At 39.1% G+C, this 14987-nt stretch overlaps 1 protein-coding gene across 9 annotated transcripts in view; it reads right to left on the bottom strand.

The window, feature by feature from the left end:
- Window positions 1-9267: 9267 nt before the first annotated feature.
- Window positions 9268-14987, bottom strand: part of PLCB4 (phospholipase C beta 4) — a 409575-nt gene continuing 403855 nt past the window's right edge. For 6 of the 9 annotated variants that reach the window (XM_032351392.1, XM_032351400.1, XM_032351396.1 and 3 more), the window contains 2 exons: window positions 12011-12047; window positions 9819-9907 (listed from right to left, as the gene is read on the bottom strand). In XM_032351392.1, the coding sequence (XP_032207283.1) occupies window positions 9819-9907; window positions 12011-12047 (126 nt within the window). Of the gene's footprint in view, window positions 9908-12010; window positions 12048-14987 lie in introns of all 9 variants that reach the window. The other 3 variants (XM_032351398.1, XM_032351401.1, XM_032351402.1) reach the window with 3 other exon arrangements.

Raw genomic sequence — 14987 nt, 5'->3', positions numbered from 1 at the left:
CTTTAAATTTATTTTGTTTCACAAAGCATTAATTATATCTATATGTTACATACCATACAATAGTAACATAAATACTACATATTTGTACCATACCTATTATATAGTACATACATACATATATATACTACATATACTGTGTATAGACCATATACATAGACACCATATACATACACCATATAGACCATAAACATACACACCGTGTGTGTGTGTGTATCCACCATATATATATATACACACACATTACAATATATGTCTTATTTAATTCCAGTATAGTTAATATACAGTTTCATGCTGTTATATTAGTTCAAGGTGTACAACACAGTGAACCACAAATACTGCACGTTATTCAGCGCTCATCATGATAAGTGTACTCTTAATCCCCTCCACTTATTTCACTCATCCCCTCACCCACCTCCCCTCTGGTAACCATCAGTTTGTCTTCCACAGTTATGAGTCTGTTTTTTGGTTTGTCTCCTTTTTCCTTTGTTTTGTTTCTTTTATTTTTTTTTTAATTTATTTTTTATTTATTTTCAGCATAACAGTATTCATTGTTTTTGTACCACATCCAATGCTCCATGTAATCCGTGCCCTCTCTAATACCCACTACCTGGTTCCCCCAGCCTCCCACCACCCCCCCCCCCACTTAAAACCCCCTCAGATTGTTTTTCAGAGTCCATAGTCTCTCATGGTTCACTTCCCATTCCAATTTTCCCCAACTCCCTTCTCCTCTCTAACTCCCCATGTCCTCCATGCTGTTTGTTATGCTCCACAAATAAGTGAAATCATATGATAATTGACTCTCTCTGCTTGACTTATTTCCCTCAGCATAATCTCTTCCAGTCCCATCCATGTTGCTACAAAAGTTGGGTATTCATCCTTTCTGATGGAGGCATAATACTCCATAGTGTATATGGACCTCATCTTCCTTATCCATCCGTCCGTTGAAGGGCATCTTGGTTCTTTCCACAGTCTGGCAACTGTGGCCTTTGTTTTGTTTCTTAAATTCCATATATGTGTGAAATTGTATGGCATTTGTCTTTCTCTAACTGACATCTTATTTAGCATTAAACCCTCTAGATCCATCCATGTTGTTTTAAATGGCAAGATTTCATTCTTTTTTTTATGACTGAGTCATGTTCTATTTTATATATATATAATGTATAATATATAATTATAAATATTATATATTAATATATATAATACGTATAATCTTCTTCTCTATATACAGAGAGATCTCACATCTCATCTATATATGTCTCACATCTTCTTTATCCATTCATCTATTGAGGACACTTGGACTACTTTCTTAATCTGGCTATTATAAATAATGCTGCAATAAACATAGGAGTCCATATATTTTTTTGAATTCACATTCTCACATTCTTTGTGTAAATACCCAGGAGAGGAATTACTGGATCATATGATAATTCTATTTTTAATTTTTGGGGAACCTCCATACTGTTTTTCACAGTGAGTGCACCAGTTTGCATTCCTACCAACAGTGCACAAGGGCTCCTTTTTCCTCCACATTCTTGCCAACACTTCTTGTTTCTTGTGTTTTTGTTTTCAGCCATTCTGACAGCTGTGAAGTGCTATCTCATTGTGGTTTTGATTTGTAATTCCCTATTGTTGAGGGCAGTTGAGCATCTTTTCATTTGTCATTTGACCATCTATATGTCCTTGCAGAAATGTCTGTTTATGTCTTCTGCCCACATTTTAATTGGATTATTTGGTTTTGTGTGTGTGTGTGTGTGTGTGTGTGTGTGTGTGTGTTGAGTTATATAAGTTCTTCATATATTTTGGCTACCAGCCCTTTATTGAATATGTCATTTGCAAATATCTTCTCCCACTTTAGTTTTTTTGATTGATTCCGTTGCTGTGCAGGAGCCTTTTATTTTGATGTACTCCTGGTAACTTAATTTTGGCTTGTATCCCTTGCCTCAGGAGACACATCTAGAAAAGTCTTATCTAGAAAAATGTTACTATGGCCAATGCCAGAGAAATTACTGTCTGTGCTCCCTTCTAGGATTTTAGTTTCAAGTCTCAAATTTAGGTCTTTAATCCATTTTGAGTTCATTTTGTGTATGGTGTAAGAAAGCGGTCCAGTTTCATTCTTTCCCATTTACGTGACCATTTTCCCAACATAATATGTTGAAGAGACCTTTTCTTCCACTGTATGTTCTTGCATCTTGCCAAAGATTGTATAGTCATGGGTTTATTTCTGGGGTTTCCTTCAACTCTTCTTTTGGTCTATGTGACTCTTTTTGTGCCAGTCCCATGCTGTTTTGATCACTACAACTTCATAGTGTTGCTTGAAATCTGGAATTGTGACACCTCCAATTTTTTTCTTTTTCCTGATTGTTTTAGCTATTCAGGGTCTTTTGTGGTTCTATACAAATGTTAAAATGATTTGTTCTAGTTCTGTTCAGGGTGCTGTTAGTAGGTGTTAGTATTTTGATAGGGACTACATTAACTCTATAGATTGTTTTGGGTAGTATGGACATTTTACCAATACTTGTTCTTCAGTCCATAAGCATGGAATATCTTCCCATTTGTTTGTGTTGTATGCAATTTCCTTCATCAGTATTTTATGATTTTCGGAGAATAGGTTTTTCATCTCCTTTGTTGAGTTTATTCCTAGGTATTTTATTATATTGATGCAATTTTAAATGGGATTGTTTTCTTAATTTCTCTTTCTGCAGCTTCATTATTGGTGTGTGGAAGTGCAACAGATTTCTGCACATTGATTTTGTATTCTACAACCTTACTAAATTTGTTTATCATTTCTAGTAGTTTTTTTTGGTGGTCTTTGGGGGTTTTCTGTATATGGTATCATGTCCTCTGCAAATAGTGACAGTTTTACTTATTTCTTGCCAATTTGGATGATTTTTATTTTTCTTCCTTATCTGACTGTTGTGGCTAGGACTTCCAGTACTATGTTGAATAAAAATGGTGAGAATGGATATCCTCATCTTATTCCAGATCTTCAGGGGAAATTTCCAGGTTTTAACTATTGAGTATTATGCTAGCTGTGGGTTTTTTTCATATATGGCTTTTACTGTGTTGAGATATGTTCCCTCTAAACCCATGTTGATGATGGTTTTTATCATGAATAGATGATGTACTTTGTCAAATGCTTTTGGTGCATCTTTTGAAATGATAATATGCTTTTTACACTTTCTCTTATTGCTGTGATGTATCATGTTGATTGACTTGTGAATATTGAATGACCCTTGCATCACAGGAATAAATTTCACTTGATGGTGATGAATGATTTTTTTAATGTATTATTGGATTTAGTTTGCTAATATTTTGTTGAGAATTTTTACATATATGTTTATCAGCGATGTTGCCCTGTATTTCTTTTTCTTTCTTTTTTTGTTTTGTAAATTATGGGAGGCCACGATAAGGCTTGAGACGAGGACCAAACCAGGCCCTGACTTGTGCCTCCTTTAAAGTCCGAATAACCTAACAAAATGTTTAGGACAGGAAAAGTTGAGTAGTACTGAGAAAGGGTCTGTGCTATGTGTTGTGCGCTCACCTACGTGACTTCCCACATGCTTGCTAAACAAATGAGAGCAATTCGGTTGGGGTCATAAGTTCATTGCTGGTCCTTGCTGACCTAGTACAGCCCATAAATTACTTTCAGGTTTGCTGTATCAATACAGAACAATTGTATTGGCATCAGCCATTTGGTGTCACGAGGTCTGCTTATAGTTAAATGTGAAACTTATTATGGGAACTTGTGGTTGTTTAACTAGATACAGATGTATTGCTTCTCCTATTATCACTATATATATATGGCCTTAATGCTTTGAATAAACTTAGCACTGTTGGACATTCTCCTCAGTGCTCCTCCTGCTCCCATCTCTCTGCTTTTCGAATTCTTTCCTTCATCCTCTTATCCTCATGTTCCTGGTCGATTTGTCATGCCTGCCGTGACAGTAAATTTTTTTTTTAAAGATTTTATTTATTTATTCATTTGACACAGAGAGAGAGATCACAAGCAGGCAGAGAATCAGGCAGAGAGAAGAAGGGAAGCAGGCTCCACGCTGAGCAGAGAGCCTGATGTGGGGCTCGATCCCAGGACCCTGAGATCGTGACCTGAGCCAAAGGCAGAGGCTTTAGCCCACTGAGCCACCCAGGTGCCCCTGCCCTGTATTTCTTATTTCTCTCTCTCTCTACCTCCCTCCCTCCCTTTCTTTTGGTGGTGTCTTTATCTGGTTTTGATGTCAGGGTAATGCAGGCCTCATACAAGGAACTTGGAAGCTTCCTCTCCTCCTCCTCTTCCCTATCCTTTACCTCCTCCTTCTTCTCCTCCTTTTCTTGCATGTACCATTTTCTTTTCTCTTGCTGTTTTTAAAATTCTCTTTATCCCTAATTTTAGCCATTTTAATTACACTGTGTCTTGGTGTGGACCTGCATAGGTTGATTTTGTTGGGGACTTTCTGTGCCTCCTGGATCTGGATTTCTGTTTCCTTCCCCAGATTAAAGAAGTTTTCAGGTGTTATATTTTCAAATAAATTTTCTGCCCCATTTTCTCTCTCTTCTTGTGGAATTCTTGCAATACAAATGTTACTACACTTGATGCTATCACTGAGTTCTCTTAATCTATATTCATTTATTATTTTTTCCTTTCTCCTGTACAACTTAATTACATTCGATTACTCTGTCCTCAAGTCAATAGTCTGTTCTCTATCCTCTAATCTACTATCCATTCTCCCTAGTGAATTTTTAATTTCAGTTATTAAGTTCTTCATTTCTGATTGATTCTTCATTTCTGTTTTCTTTCTCTTTGTTGAGAGTCTCACTAGGGTCTTCTACTGTTTTTTCAAGTCCAGTGATTAGTTTAATAACCACTACTTTACATTCTCTACCAACCATATTACTTATCTCTGTTTTGTTTAGCTCTTTTGGTGTAACTTTACTCTGTGTCCTCAAATTGTCTAGCTCTCTGTCTCTTTCCCTGTGTTAAGAAAGTCACCTGTGTCTCTTGCTTTTGAAAGTAGTGGCCTGATGAAGAGGTCCCACAGTGGCCTGCAGTGCAATGTCCTGTCTACCAGAACCTCGCACTTCTGGTGTGTCTCCTATGGATATTGATTATACCCTACTCTGATGGCTGCACTACCTTTGCTTTCAGTCCTGTCATCTGCAGGGGCTCGTATTGCCTGTTTATTCTCTGTGCTTGTAGTGGGCCCATCTGGGCCTGCTTTGGACTCAGATTGTGTCAGACCAGGCATTTGCTAGATGGTAGATCTAAACTACTGGGCACTTTCCTTGTGTTGTCCCCTGAAGCTTTTGTTGGCGGGTGGTGCTTCCAGTCAGACCAGAGGCCTGCTCCCAGTCCCTTCCTTGTATGTGTGGTTATCTTCCCCTCTCCCTGACACAAGAGTCACTTTGGAGTTGTGCCGGACCCCTGTCGTGTGTGCTTGCACACCACTATGCTTGTGACACCACTTTGGATGGGCTCTGGCCAAGGGTATATGGGAGGGGGTGGACCTGCAAGAGAATATGGGGGTGCAGCACATGGTGCTGGCAAGTTTCGTTGGTGGTCTCCTGTGGGCGGAGATCTGGGGCATGTCTGTAGAAGATGGGGGTGAGTCTCACTGTTAGCGGGCTAGATGGAAGTTGGTACTGTGTTGAATCCTGCAGGTGGCCTTGGGGGTGGGAAGCGGGGAGGGAACTGGTGCCTGCCTGCTCTTTTGATCCTAGGTATGTCTCCTATGGATTCCTGCTCCTTCAGCACATGCTGTGAGATTAGTAAGCAAATCTCCTTCACTTACATCCATCCTAGGTGTTCTTCAAATTGCTGCTTCTATGCTGTATCTCAGCCAGACTATTTGCTGTGCTGTCTCTTTAATGGTAGGAATTCAATTTCCTCTCACCTTCCAGGTTCTCCCAAAGCAGAGCCCTCTGATTTTTAAAGCTCTAGGTGTTAAGCCCCACTGATTATAAGAACTCACGACATTAGGCCCCTCTCGTTTTAAGAGTTAAGTGTTATGGGGATTTGTCTTCTCTGAGGGCTCCCATGCCTGGGTAATAATGTCTGTCTCTCTACACCTGTGGTATCCCTCCATCCCATGGACTGTCCCACTGGTCTATTAAGCTGCTGACTGCACCTTTGCTCTTCCTACCTCTTTGATGGGGCCTCTTCTCTTCATTTAGCTGTGAACAGTCTCTTCTGCCAATCTATGGGTCATTTTCTTGATTATTTATTTACACTTGTGTGTGTTATCTAGTTGTATCCACGGGAAGAGGTAAGCTTAGGATCTTTCCACTCTACTGTCTCCTCTGGAAATCCAATTTTATTTTTCTTTTTTTGAATTGCTTTGGAAGAAAGGTCATGACTAAATAACCATCCCAATCACAGAAGAGTTCTTTGCTTTAGGTTTTCTGATATGATGTTCCTCTTGCATCCTATCTTCAGTACTTGTCTTCCTCCCCCAGCTCCCATCAACCCTCAAATCTTGGGATCTGGTTAGCTTGTACAATACATTTGAAATACTATTTAATGGATTACAAGATACACATATTTTCACATTTTAACATCTCTGAAATTGAGGTGTCTTTCAATCATGGGGTGGCATGTCCTCATTTAATTGGCACCATGTTCTCATTCCTTTTGGTATATAAAATGATAGTGATGTTATAATCTATGCTGTCTTAGATCTGATGAACTATAATACTTCCTAGTGGGTTTCCTTATTTTGGCAACCTTCCCCCCTCACTGATCCCCCCCCACCCCGGAAGCTTTTTATCTTCCCAAAAGAGAAAAATAATCTGCTTAGGAAGGAGGAATACAGTCTTGTATGGGCATTCCAGTCATTCAGGAGTAAGCAGTTTCCTAAACTTTTTGGGCTGAGGAGAAAGAGAAAGAATTGAGACTCAGGTGTCCTGACTCCCAAGTTGAACCGGAAGTCCTGCTGGGTGGGAGAAGCAAGATATAGTAGAGATCCAAAAGGCTTGGGACCCGATGTAGAGCAGTCTTGCTTTTTGCTTCTTCAGCCATTGCTCTAACAAACTGCAAGCCTCCTAGAGAAAGCTTCATGATGTTGGAACATGGCACTAGTAGCTGACTAATGGCAAAGGTGAGATTTAAATGAATGGACTGGAGTTAACACTTCTATGTCCCCCATGGCCAAAAAGATCCAGAAGTTCCTGCATCTCCCAGAAGAATGCTAAAATTAACTGAGTCTAGGGTGAATACTTGACTGAGCAGAGACCTTGAGCCATTGGGATGGAAGGACCCATTTTGCAGGGCTGCAGCACAGGGCAGTTAGGACTGTCCAACAGTGGAGACACCAGATGCCCTTCCCCATTACCATCTGGGGAAAGATGTAGGGAGACCTGAATGGGGCTGCGACTCTAATGGGGGTCTTTGAAGTCTTTTAAATGCCTCTGAAATAATGATTTTTAAGCTGGAAAACACTGAATTGGCAAGATTTTGTTTCCTTCATCAGCAAGAATGCAGAATTTGAGTGCAATCTGAACTTATAATTGAAAGTAAAACATTGTTTTGTTGAACATCTGAGCTGTGTGCACATTTTAACTTCACTACAGTGGAATCTTTTTGGGGAGGGGGGTGATAGGAAATCTCAAATACTGGAAGTAGTCTGGGTTAAAGAAAAAAAAAAAGGCTTGGTGTAGTACTACAAAATAGAAATATTTATGGTGGTGTGAAAGGATGAAAAGGCAGAGAAGATTAAAAAAAATGGGAAAATTGGGAGTGCCTCTTGGAAACAAAGGAAAGAGGAGGCATTTGCTTAATTCTGAAGTGCCACAGAGCTCTTGTAGAAGTCCTTTGATTTGATGAGGAGCCATTTGGAATTCTTGAGAATGGGTCATCCCAATGTGGTACTGTTTAAGAAAAATTTTTTTTTAAAGATTTTAGAGAGAGAGTGGGTGAGTGAGAATCAGGGGAAGGACAGAGGAAGAGAGAGAATCTCAAGTAGACTCAACACTGAGCATGGAGACCAAGGTGTGGGGCTCGATCTCCTGATCGAGATCTTGACCTGACCTTACTCCAAGAGTAAGACACTTAACTGACTGAGTCACAATGGAGCCCCAGTGTGGTGCTATTTTAACAACCATTGTTTCCCAAGGGATGGTGGTGCTGAAAGATGTGGTTTAACCTCATCATCCTACATAATGCATACAGAGAACCAGAGCAATTTCACAGAAATCAGTTCAAATGATAAATATGAGAAAAAAAAAAAAAAGGAGAAAACAAATACATTAAGGAGTCAACAAGAATGAGCCTTTTTTGCATCAGTTGGGGAGAAGAATATGTTGGGGCATGAAGAATCCTCCTCTGGAAATAATGAAGAGGTCATTTGTGAAGAAGGCAAAAAATCTACTGGAAAACATACATGCTGACAGGCACTAAATGTGTTTTAATTTTTTATTAGAGAAGTTGAAAGTTTAATTTCAGTCTTGACAGTAACATAATTTTCTTTGCTTTGTTCAGAGGAACACAGAATCCATTTGTACAAGCATATACAATTCAGTTGGTGCTTTGTGTCCTAAAATCAATCCTCTGATTAGTTCTAGACTACTGTTTCCATGCGCTCCTCCTGGCTTTGGCAGCATGGCTCAGTTCCCCACGGAATACTTTTTCATGCACTGTCTGCAACGCAACTACGGCGGGCTTAAAGACCATGCAGATAAACACTGTAGCAAATTGTTTTAATATTGAACAGACGTAAAAAGGTTATTTCCTGATATGAAATTCTGAAAATCTGCATAAATATTTTTGTGTAAAATTAAATTAGTTATGTATTTTTTTGAAACTAGAACTTGAAGTATCAAGAATGCCCACATAATTCATATACACATATATATAGACTTTTTCATTATGCTAAAAGTCTTGATAGTCAAATTATATTCTGTGCCATACATTTATTTAGCCAGTGTTTATTTGGCATTAGGTTAACTGCATGTGTACGGATTAGTCCTAATGGGTGCCTGTGTATCATGCAAACATAGTTCTAGTATTCCTGTTGACTAATCTTGTCATGTGGCAATACTTAGATGATTTTGCTCTATAACAGTATGAATTAGGAGTATAAATACTTTATACATGGTCACATTTACAAACGTTTGCCAATAACCACTTCACAATCTTTATGGTGGAATAGTGTGTTATAATGTCTGGAATCGGCAGAAGCAATTCCTATAAAGCAAATATCAGCTGTAAACAGTCTTATGTGTACCTAACAGAGTTCTCCTTTGAGCCCTGATGAGTTTTGGCACAGGTACACTGTTCTATTTTTTTTTCTCTAATAATTTCCACAACTTTTACAGGAAATTAGCTTCTTATGGCATGGCAGAGACATGGCACTTACTGATGAGGTAACTTAGATGTAGAAAAATTCTGCAAAATTATTTGTCTAGCAGATTGCTGCTTCTGCTGATGAAATTTGTAGACAGAGTTTTGTTTTTTTATCCCCCTAGTGCATGCACTTGCTATTGAATTACTAATGCACTATTTTTGCTGCAGCTCAAACATGTCCTAAATGCATCACAGAGCAGAGTTGTTAACACCAAGCTCATTCACTTGTGATGGTATTTTATAGCAAACATGTTTAAGTTGTAATAGCAAGGGTAAAACTCTGCCTTACTGGGATAGTAATTTTGGTGGATTCGGAGCTACTTTTGGTTGGCCAAAGAAACCCAATATTCAAAACGTTACACAGAAGTATGTCAGTCTCTATGGTTTCGGGTCACCTCTCGTCTGCGCCTAAAAGACAACAGCCGTCTTGCATGAAATCTGTGTTGGGAAGGTTGGGGGTGATCTTTTGATGCTGTGTGGTGTTGCTTCAGTTTGAATTTTGGAGTTTCACACTACTGTTGCTGGCCTGCGGTCCATCTCGGCTTCCAACTTCACCATCTGCTGCATCTCCTTCGCCTGTAACATCAGAAATGAGGCCTTAGGATACTGCACATACAGCCACCCCAGACTCTCTTCTCCTGCAAATCTGATGCTATCACTCTATCCCTGCTACTCAAAGTGAGGTCCAGGGATCATCAGCATCAGCACTGCCTGGGACCTTGTGAGAAATGCACAATCTTGGATTTTACCCCAGACCTATGGGATCAGAATGTGTATTTTTCACAAGATCCCAAAGACATTTTTTATGCACGTTAAAAGGTGTGAAGGACTAGTTCTACAGCATGCCAGGAAAATCATCTGAAAAGAGGCTAAGCCAGTCAATACTTAAGACCAGATCATGTCAAACTGTTTGCTTTCTAGAGATGGATATGTTGCCTTGACTGTGTGTTATCTGAAATTTTAGGAGTGTTGCTTATGCACACAGTTTTCCTCCAATAGCCTGAAATTTAATTAATTCCCTAAGAATCTGACTGATGGAGAAATTTAGGTGGGATCGTATCACGTTGGTTTGGCTCAAGTACCTTGCAAATAAAACATTACATGAATACGTAGGGTTCCTAGAAACCTATTGTCCAGAAATTCTCCCTACCAGCTCTCACTTCTTTGGGGTAATTTTTTATAGGCTTCATGAGACTGAGTTCACTATGGCTTAAGACTGTCACTAGACAACCAGGTGGTTTTGGAGGTAGAAAGGAGTCAGAGAGTTGGGGTGGTGGCACATGGTGGGGAAGATTCTGGTGAAAAATGAACTCTCTTATTTCAAAATTTACTTTCCAACTGGTTTCTGGATGTTTGGGTCTAACCCAATGCATGCATCTTTTGAAGGAAAAATAAAGTGTCCCTTTCCTCTTTTTGTGACCTACCACTTTGAAATAAAGGCCATTTAGGAATGGAAACATGGACATATACACCTATTACTCAGAGGAGGACTCTGAAGTGGTCTGATGTTACTCCTCATCTCTGCTTAGGTACTCCAACTCAGTGGAAGGTCAGTGGGGGAGGGGGAGAAAGAAGGTCAAATCTGTAGGTCATCCTATGAGCATCTAAATGTCCCCAAAACTAGTTTGACCCATGGACATACAGGAATTCTCTTATTTCAAGATTGTGGCTTTAAATTTCCTTTTGGCAAAGATAGATATAGTAAAACCAAAGAATTTAATCTTTCTGCTCAAATATGGGACGGGTGGTTCCCTCTACCTAGAGAGTTTTCACTGCCTGAAGTATACTGAGAGAAATGAGAAATGGAGAAAAATATACAAACATGAAACTATGACACAAACAGTATTCATAAGAGATGACAGTGAAAACGTATCAGCATTGGAAATTAAATACTTTTATGTTCCATAAGTAGTAATAAAAGATGCCGTATTCTTCTCCCTGCTTAGCATTTAAAGACAATATTGAACATATGCCATTATAGGGCTAGTCTCAGAGTGAGGGTCTCAAATGAGCAGGGTGACCATTCATCCCTATTTGTTGGGGACAGTTCCAAGTTATGCCCATAGTCGTGACAAGTGTGAACATCATCCCCTTTCACTTGCAAAACTATCCTGGTTCAGATAATAAATTATATGGTCACCCTACTTATAAGAGGTGATTAGGGTCCTTGGCAGACCAGATCTAGCAGAAAACATGACAAGAGTCACTGTATAATGACACCGTATAATGAATGTTTCCGCACGCAGACTATAACTCTGTCATTAAAAAGCACCAATGAACTTTTAGTAGGGTGCTTTAACAATTAATTGCAGTCCTATTAATGCCTGTGAAAGTGCTGACTTTGTGACCCAGTCTTAGCTGTGGTCGGTCCAAATGACAGTCATATATCACTGTTCTTGATGCCTGGGAATATCTTCATTAGCATGACTTGAGTTTTCTAGGTCTGCTGTAGGAACCATTGGCCAAGACTCCTTCAGAAATAATTCTCAAGATTTTGGGCATTTCCATTTGAATATTACCTCAGAAATCCAAGCATGAAATAATCAAGCTTTTAAATCCAAACCCTTGAGATACTAATAAGTTATGACCAGAGGTGAATCATAAATAGAGACTGCACCGAGCATACTAACAGAGCTGAGAAGGAAAGCAATGTCTTGCTTATCAGAGTTTTGGTCCTACCTTGTGTTTGGGACACTGCATGGCAGGATTTCAATAGCTGTTTGTACAAAAATAGTAATGTCAAAATTGAGTCATACATATAAAACAAAGAAAATAAATGAATACTGAATAAATGAATACTTGAAAAATGAATGCAAAACCATATACAGAAAAGCAAAGAGCTAAGAATAAAACATGTACACGCCCATCAGTGACAAACTCCCCTCCCAGGTTGGTCTCAACAGAAAATTAAAAAAACAACAAACAAACAAACAAACAAAAAAACCAATGCCTGGGACCCCAGACTGTGCTCTCCTGCAGGAGTGAGTGGGAAACTGTCCCGTTAGCAAGAACCTTCACTTCTCTTTATTAAATGATAGGATTGATGAAAAAAATCAACTTTTAAAGGTTGGGTATGGTAGTAATGGAGGGTTAATGTCTGAAATGGTACATGGCAGGATGGATGATATACTCGTGGCTGGAAAGTCTATGGGAAAATTTAGTAGAAAACTGCTCCCCGACCTTTGGAGTTTGAAGCATTGGATGACCAAGTAGGCAAGGCCATTAGGTGGCTTAAAAAAGAGCACATGAGGTTAGGATCCAGAATTGGGGCCAATTATATTAAATCATAAATTATATTAAAACTTGAGTTGTTTCTGCTAGTCCCCCAACGCTGGTCTAGCTAATTAAGTAGCTCCTTTGGGGGATGGGGTGAGCTTCTGGGAGTAAGGTCACAAGGAAGCAAGTAAGAAGCCTTAAAGCAGTATTATGGATGAATGTTCAAATTATTTTTGGCTTAGAAACAGAGACTAGTCTTTGGGTTTAACAAGGAAAAATTTAGGATTGTCTGGAAATAGGAAAATTTTCTGCCGATGAAATGTTTAATTAGTTATGAAGGGAGCTCTCCTACCTGATTCCAGACCTTGCCTAGCATGAGGGAAGAGATGGAGGGACCTTGTCTTTTGCACCTATACCTGAGTTTGTAACACATGGACAGGATAACTAATAGCTCTCTGACCTTTAAATTCCAAACCAAACAAAACCATACTAGAAAAACCTGGGAATGAATTTGTTATTGAACAGCCCATGTTTTGGTAAAGCAGGGCTTAGCACAGAAATTCAAGTTCAAATTCTACCTCTGCCAGAAGCATGGATAGCATATTGTGAATTTCTTTTTATTGAATGTCCTTAACTCTTCATCAAATCTCAGGCTTCCTTGTGATCTGTGCTTTCCTAAGCTTCTGTGACTTGAAGTGTCAGCTGTGGGTGGTAGACATTGTTTATGACATATCAAAAGGCATTACATGTATTTTTGGGGAAAAAAAGCCACTATCCTCCCGATACACTCAATCAGTCCAGTTATCACTAATCCCATATATTTTAATTCAAGAACTCTGGTGTGGTTTGAATTCTCCCTGGGTTAGGATAAAAGCTCAAAGTGATTTTTTTATTATGTACTTGGGCTCTGAAATGAAAAACAGTAGGTAAGTGTATTTTCCAGCTCTGATATTCACCACTATTGTAGTAATGAGTAATTTTTAGCACATTTACATTCCTTAGCCAAACTTGTTGCTAAGCAACACAGTAATTTCTAAGTAGTTTCTTAATTTAGTTAACTGAAACATAACGGTGCCTTACCTTCATTGTGCCTTCTTCTGAGAGGCATCCTTATCCCACCCAGCCCTGAATCACTGAAGTAGATCCTAATGTTTTGGAGACGGTGACTTTACCTTTATTCACATTCCCATTCTGCTGAATGGGAACACTTTCTGGGAAGTGCTTTAAGAGCAAAAACACAAGCTAGATATCTTGCACCAGAACGTGATGTATCTATGAGATGGTCACATGAATTAGACCCACAGGACAATAAATGTTTATTGTCCCCCTTGAGGATCTGTGGACTGTTCATGAATAGAAGCATTTAGCTGAAAAGGAAATGTGAAACATAACTCAGAAGTATGCTGATGAATAGCGCTTTGGTCTACTGAAAAGTAACAAATCTGAAACCGGAAGTAGGATTTGTTACCCAACTGTAATACAAAAAAGAAGATTTTATGGTTTTGTTTTACTTTCTCAAAGATACATTTTAGTGTAATTCCAACTGAAGTGTTTTTCAACAGAAGCCATTTACTCTGAGAAATATACCTTCAACAAGAAGTGCTTTATAGTTGAAATAGGAAAGAACAATGTAGTATGAGAACCGATTTCATCAAACCCTCTTCACAGTTTCTAGACGGAAGTAGATTATCTGGATAAAAAAACTTCTAAACAAGCTATACCTTACGACTGAAATTTGAGACAGACTGAAATTGAAACTGCTCTGTAGGGTCATTTTGCCTTATAAGCTAGAGCTATGGCCATCAGCTGAAATAAATGGCCGATGGATTGCGTTGCCCATTGGAGAAGGAGCCCACCTGCACCGCCTTTTAGGTAAACATACAGAGATCTTGCTGTTGTTCTCTAACAACAGCTGATGGCTAATTCAAGAGGTAGATTTTGGGTAACTATTGGTGTTGACTTCTTAGTGTTTTGTCTAAGGAAAAACACCAAGAGTGTATTATCCACTTGCATTCAGTGGTTTGTAGAATTTTGGCAACTCCTTTCTGTGGGTCCCACTTGAAAGCCCTGAGATTGTTTTAGGACTTTGCTTTTAGATTGACATTGGAAAGAGGTAGTGTCTCTCATCTGCTCTTAAGCATAGCAAATGTTTGAATTTGCTCACTCCTACGTTGCAAATTCTAAAACTGTAAATGAAAATGAAAAAAATAATTTGTAACCTTCCTCTTCTCTTCTCAGAGGCATCATTCTTACAACCATCACCATCTATTCAAAGGATGACTTTGGGTTCCCCGCTATGCCCCCCACCATGGCTGTATTCCTCCCAGTTCCAAAAAAGAATTTTTTGTCTTATTTGATGAAATGGGGAATACAGAAAAAGGGGTCACATGTTTACTAGCCACCTTTCCACGCCACTACTCATGGCATCTGCCCCCCAAAG

The sequence above is a fragment of the Mustela erminea genome, chromosome 7, assembly GCF_009829155.1.
Source record: "Mustela erminea isolate mMusErm1 chromosome 7, mMusErm1.Pri, whole genome shotgun sequence".
Classification (NCBI taxonomy): Eukaryota; Metazoa; Chordata; class Mammalia; order Carnivora; family Mustelidae; genus Mustela; species Mustela erminea.
The sequence above is the reverse complement of the archived record's forward strand: the minus strand, read 5'-3'. Positions and strand labels throughout refer to the sequence as shown.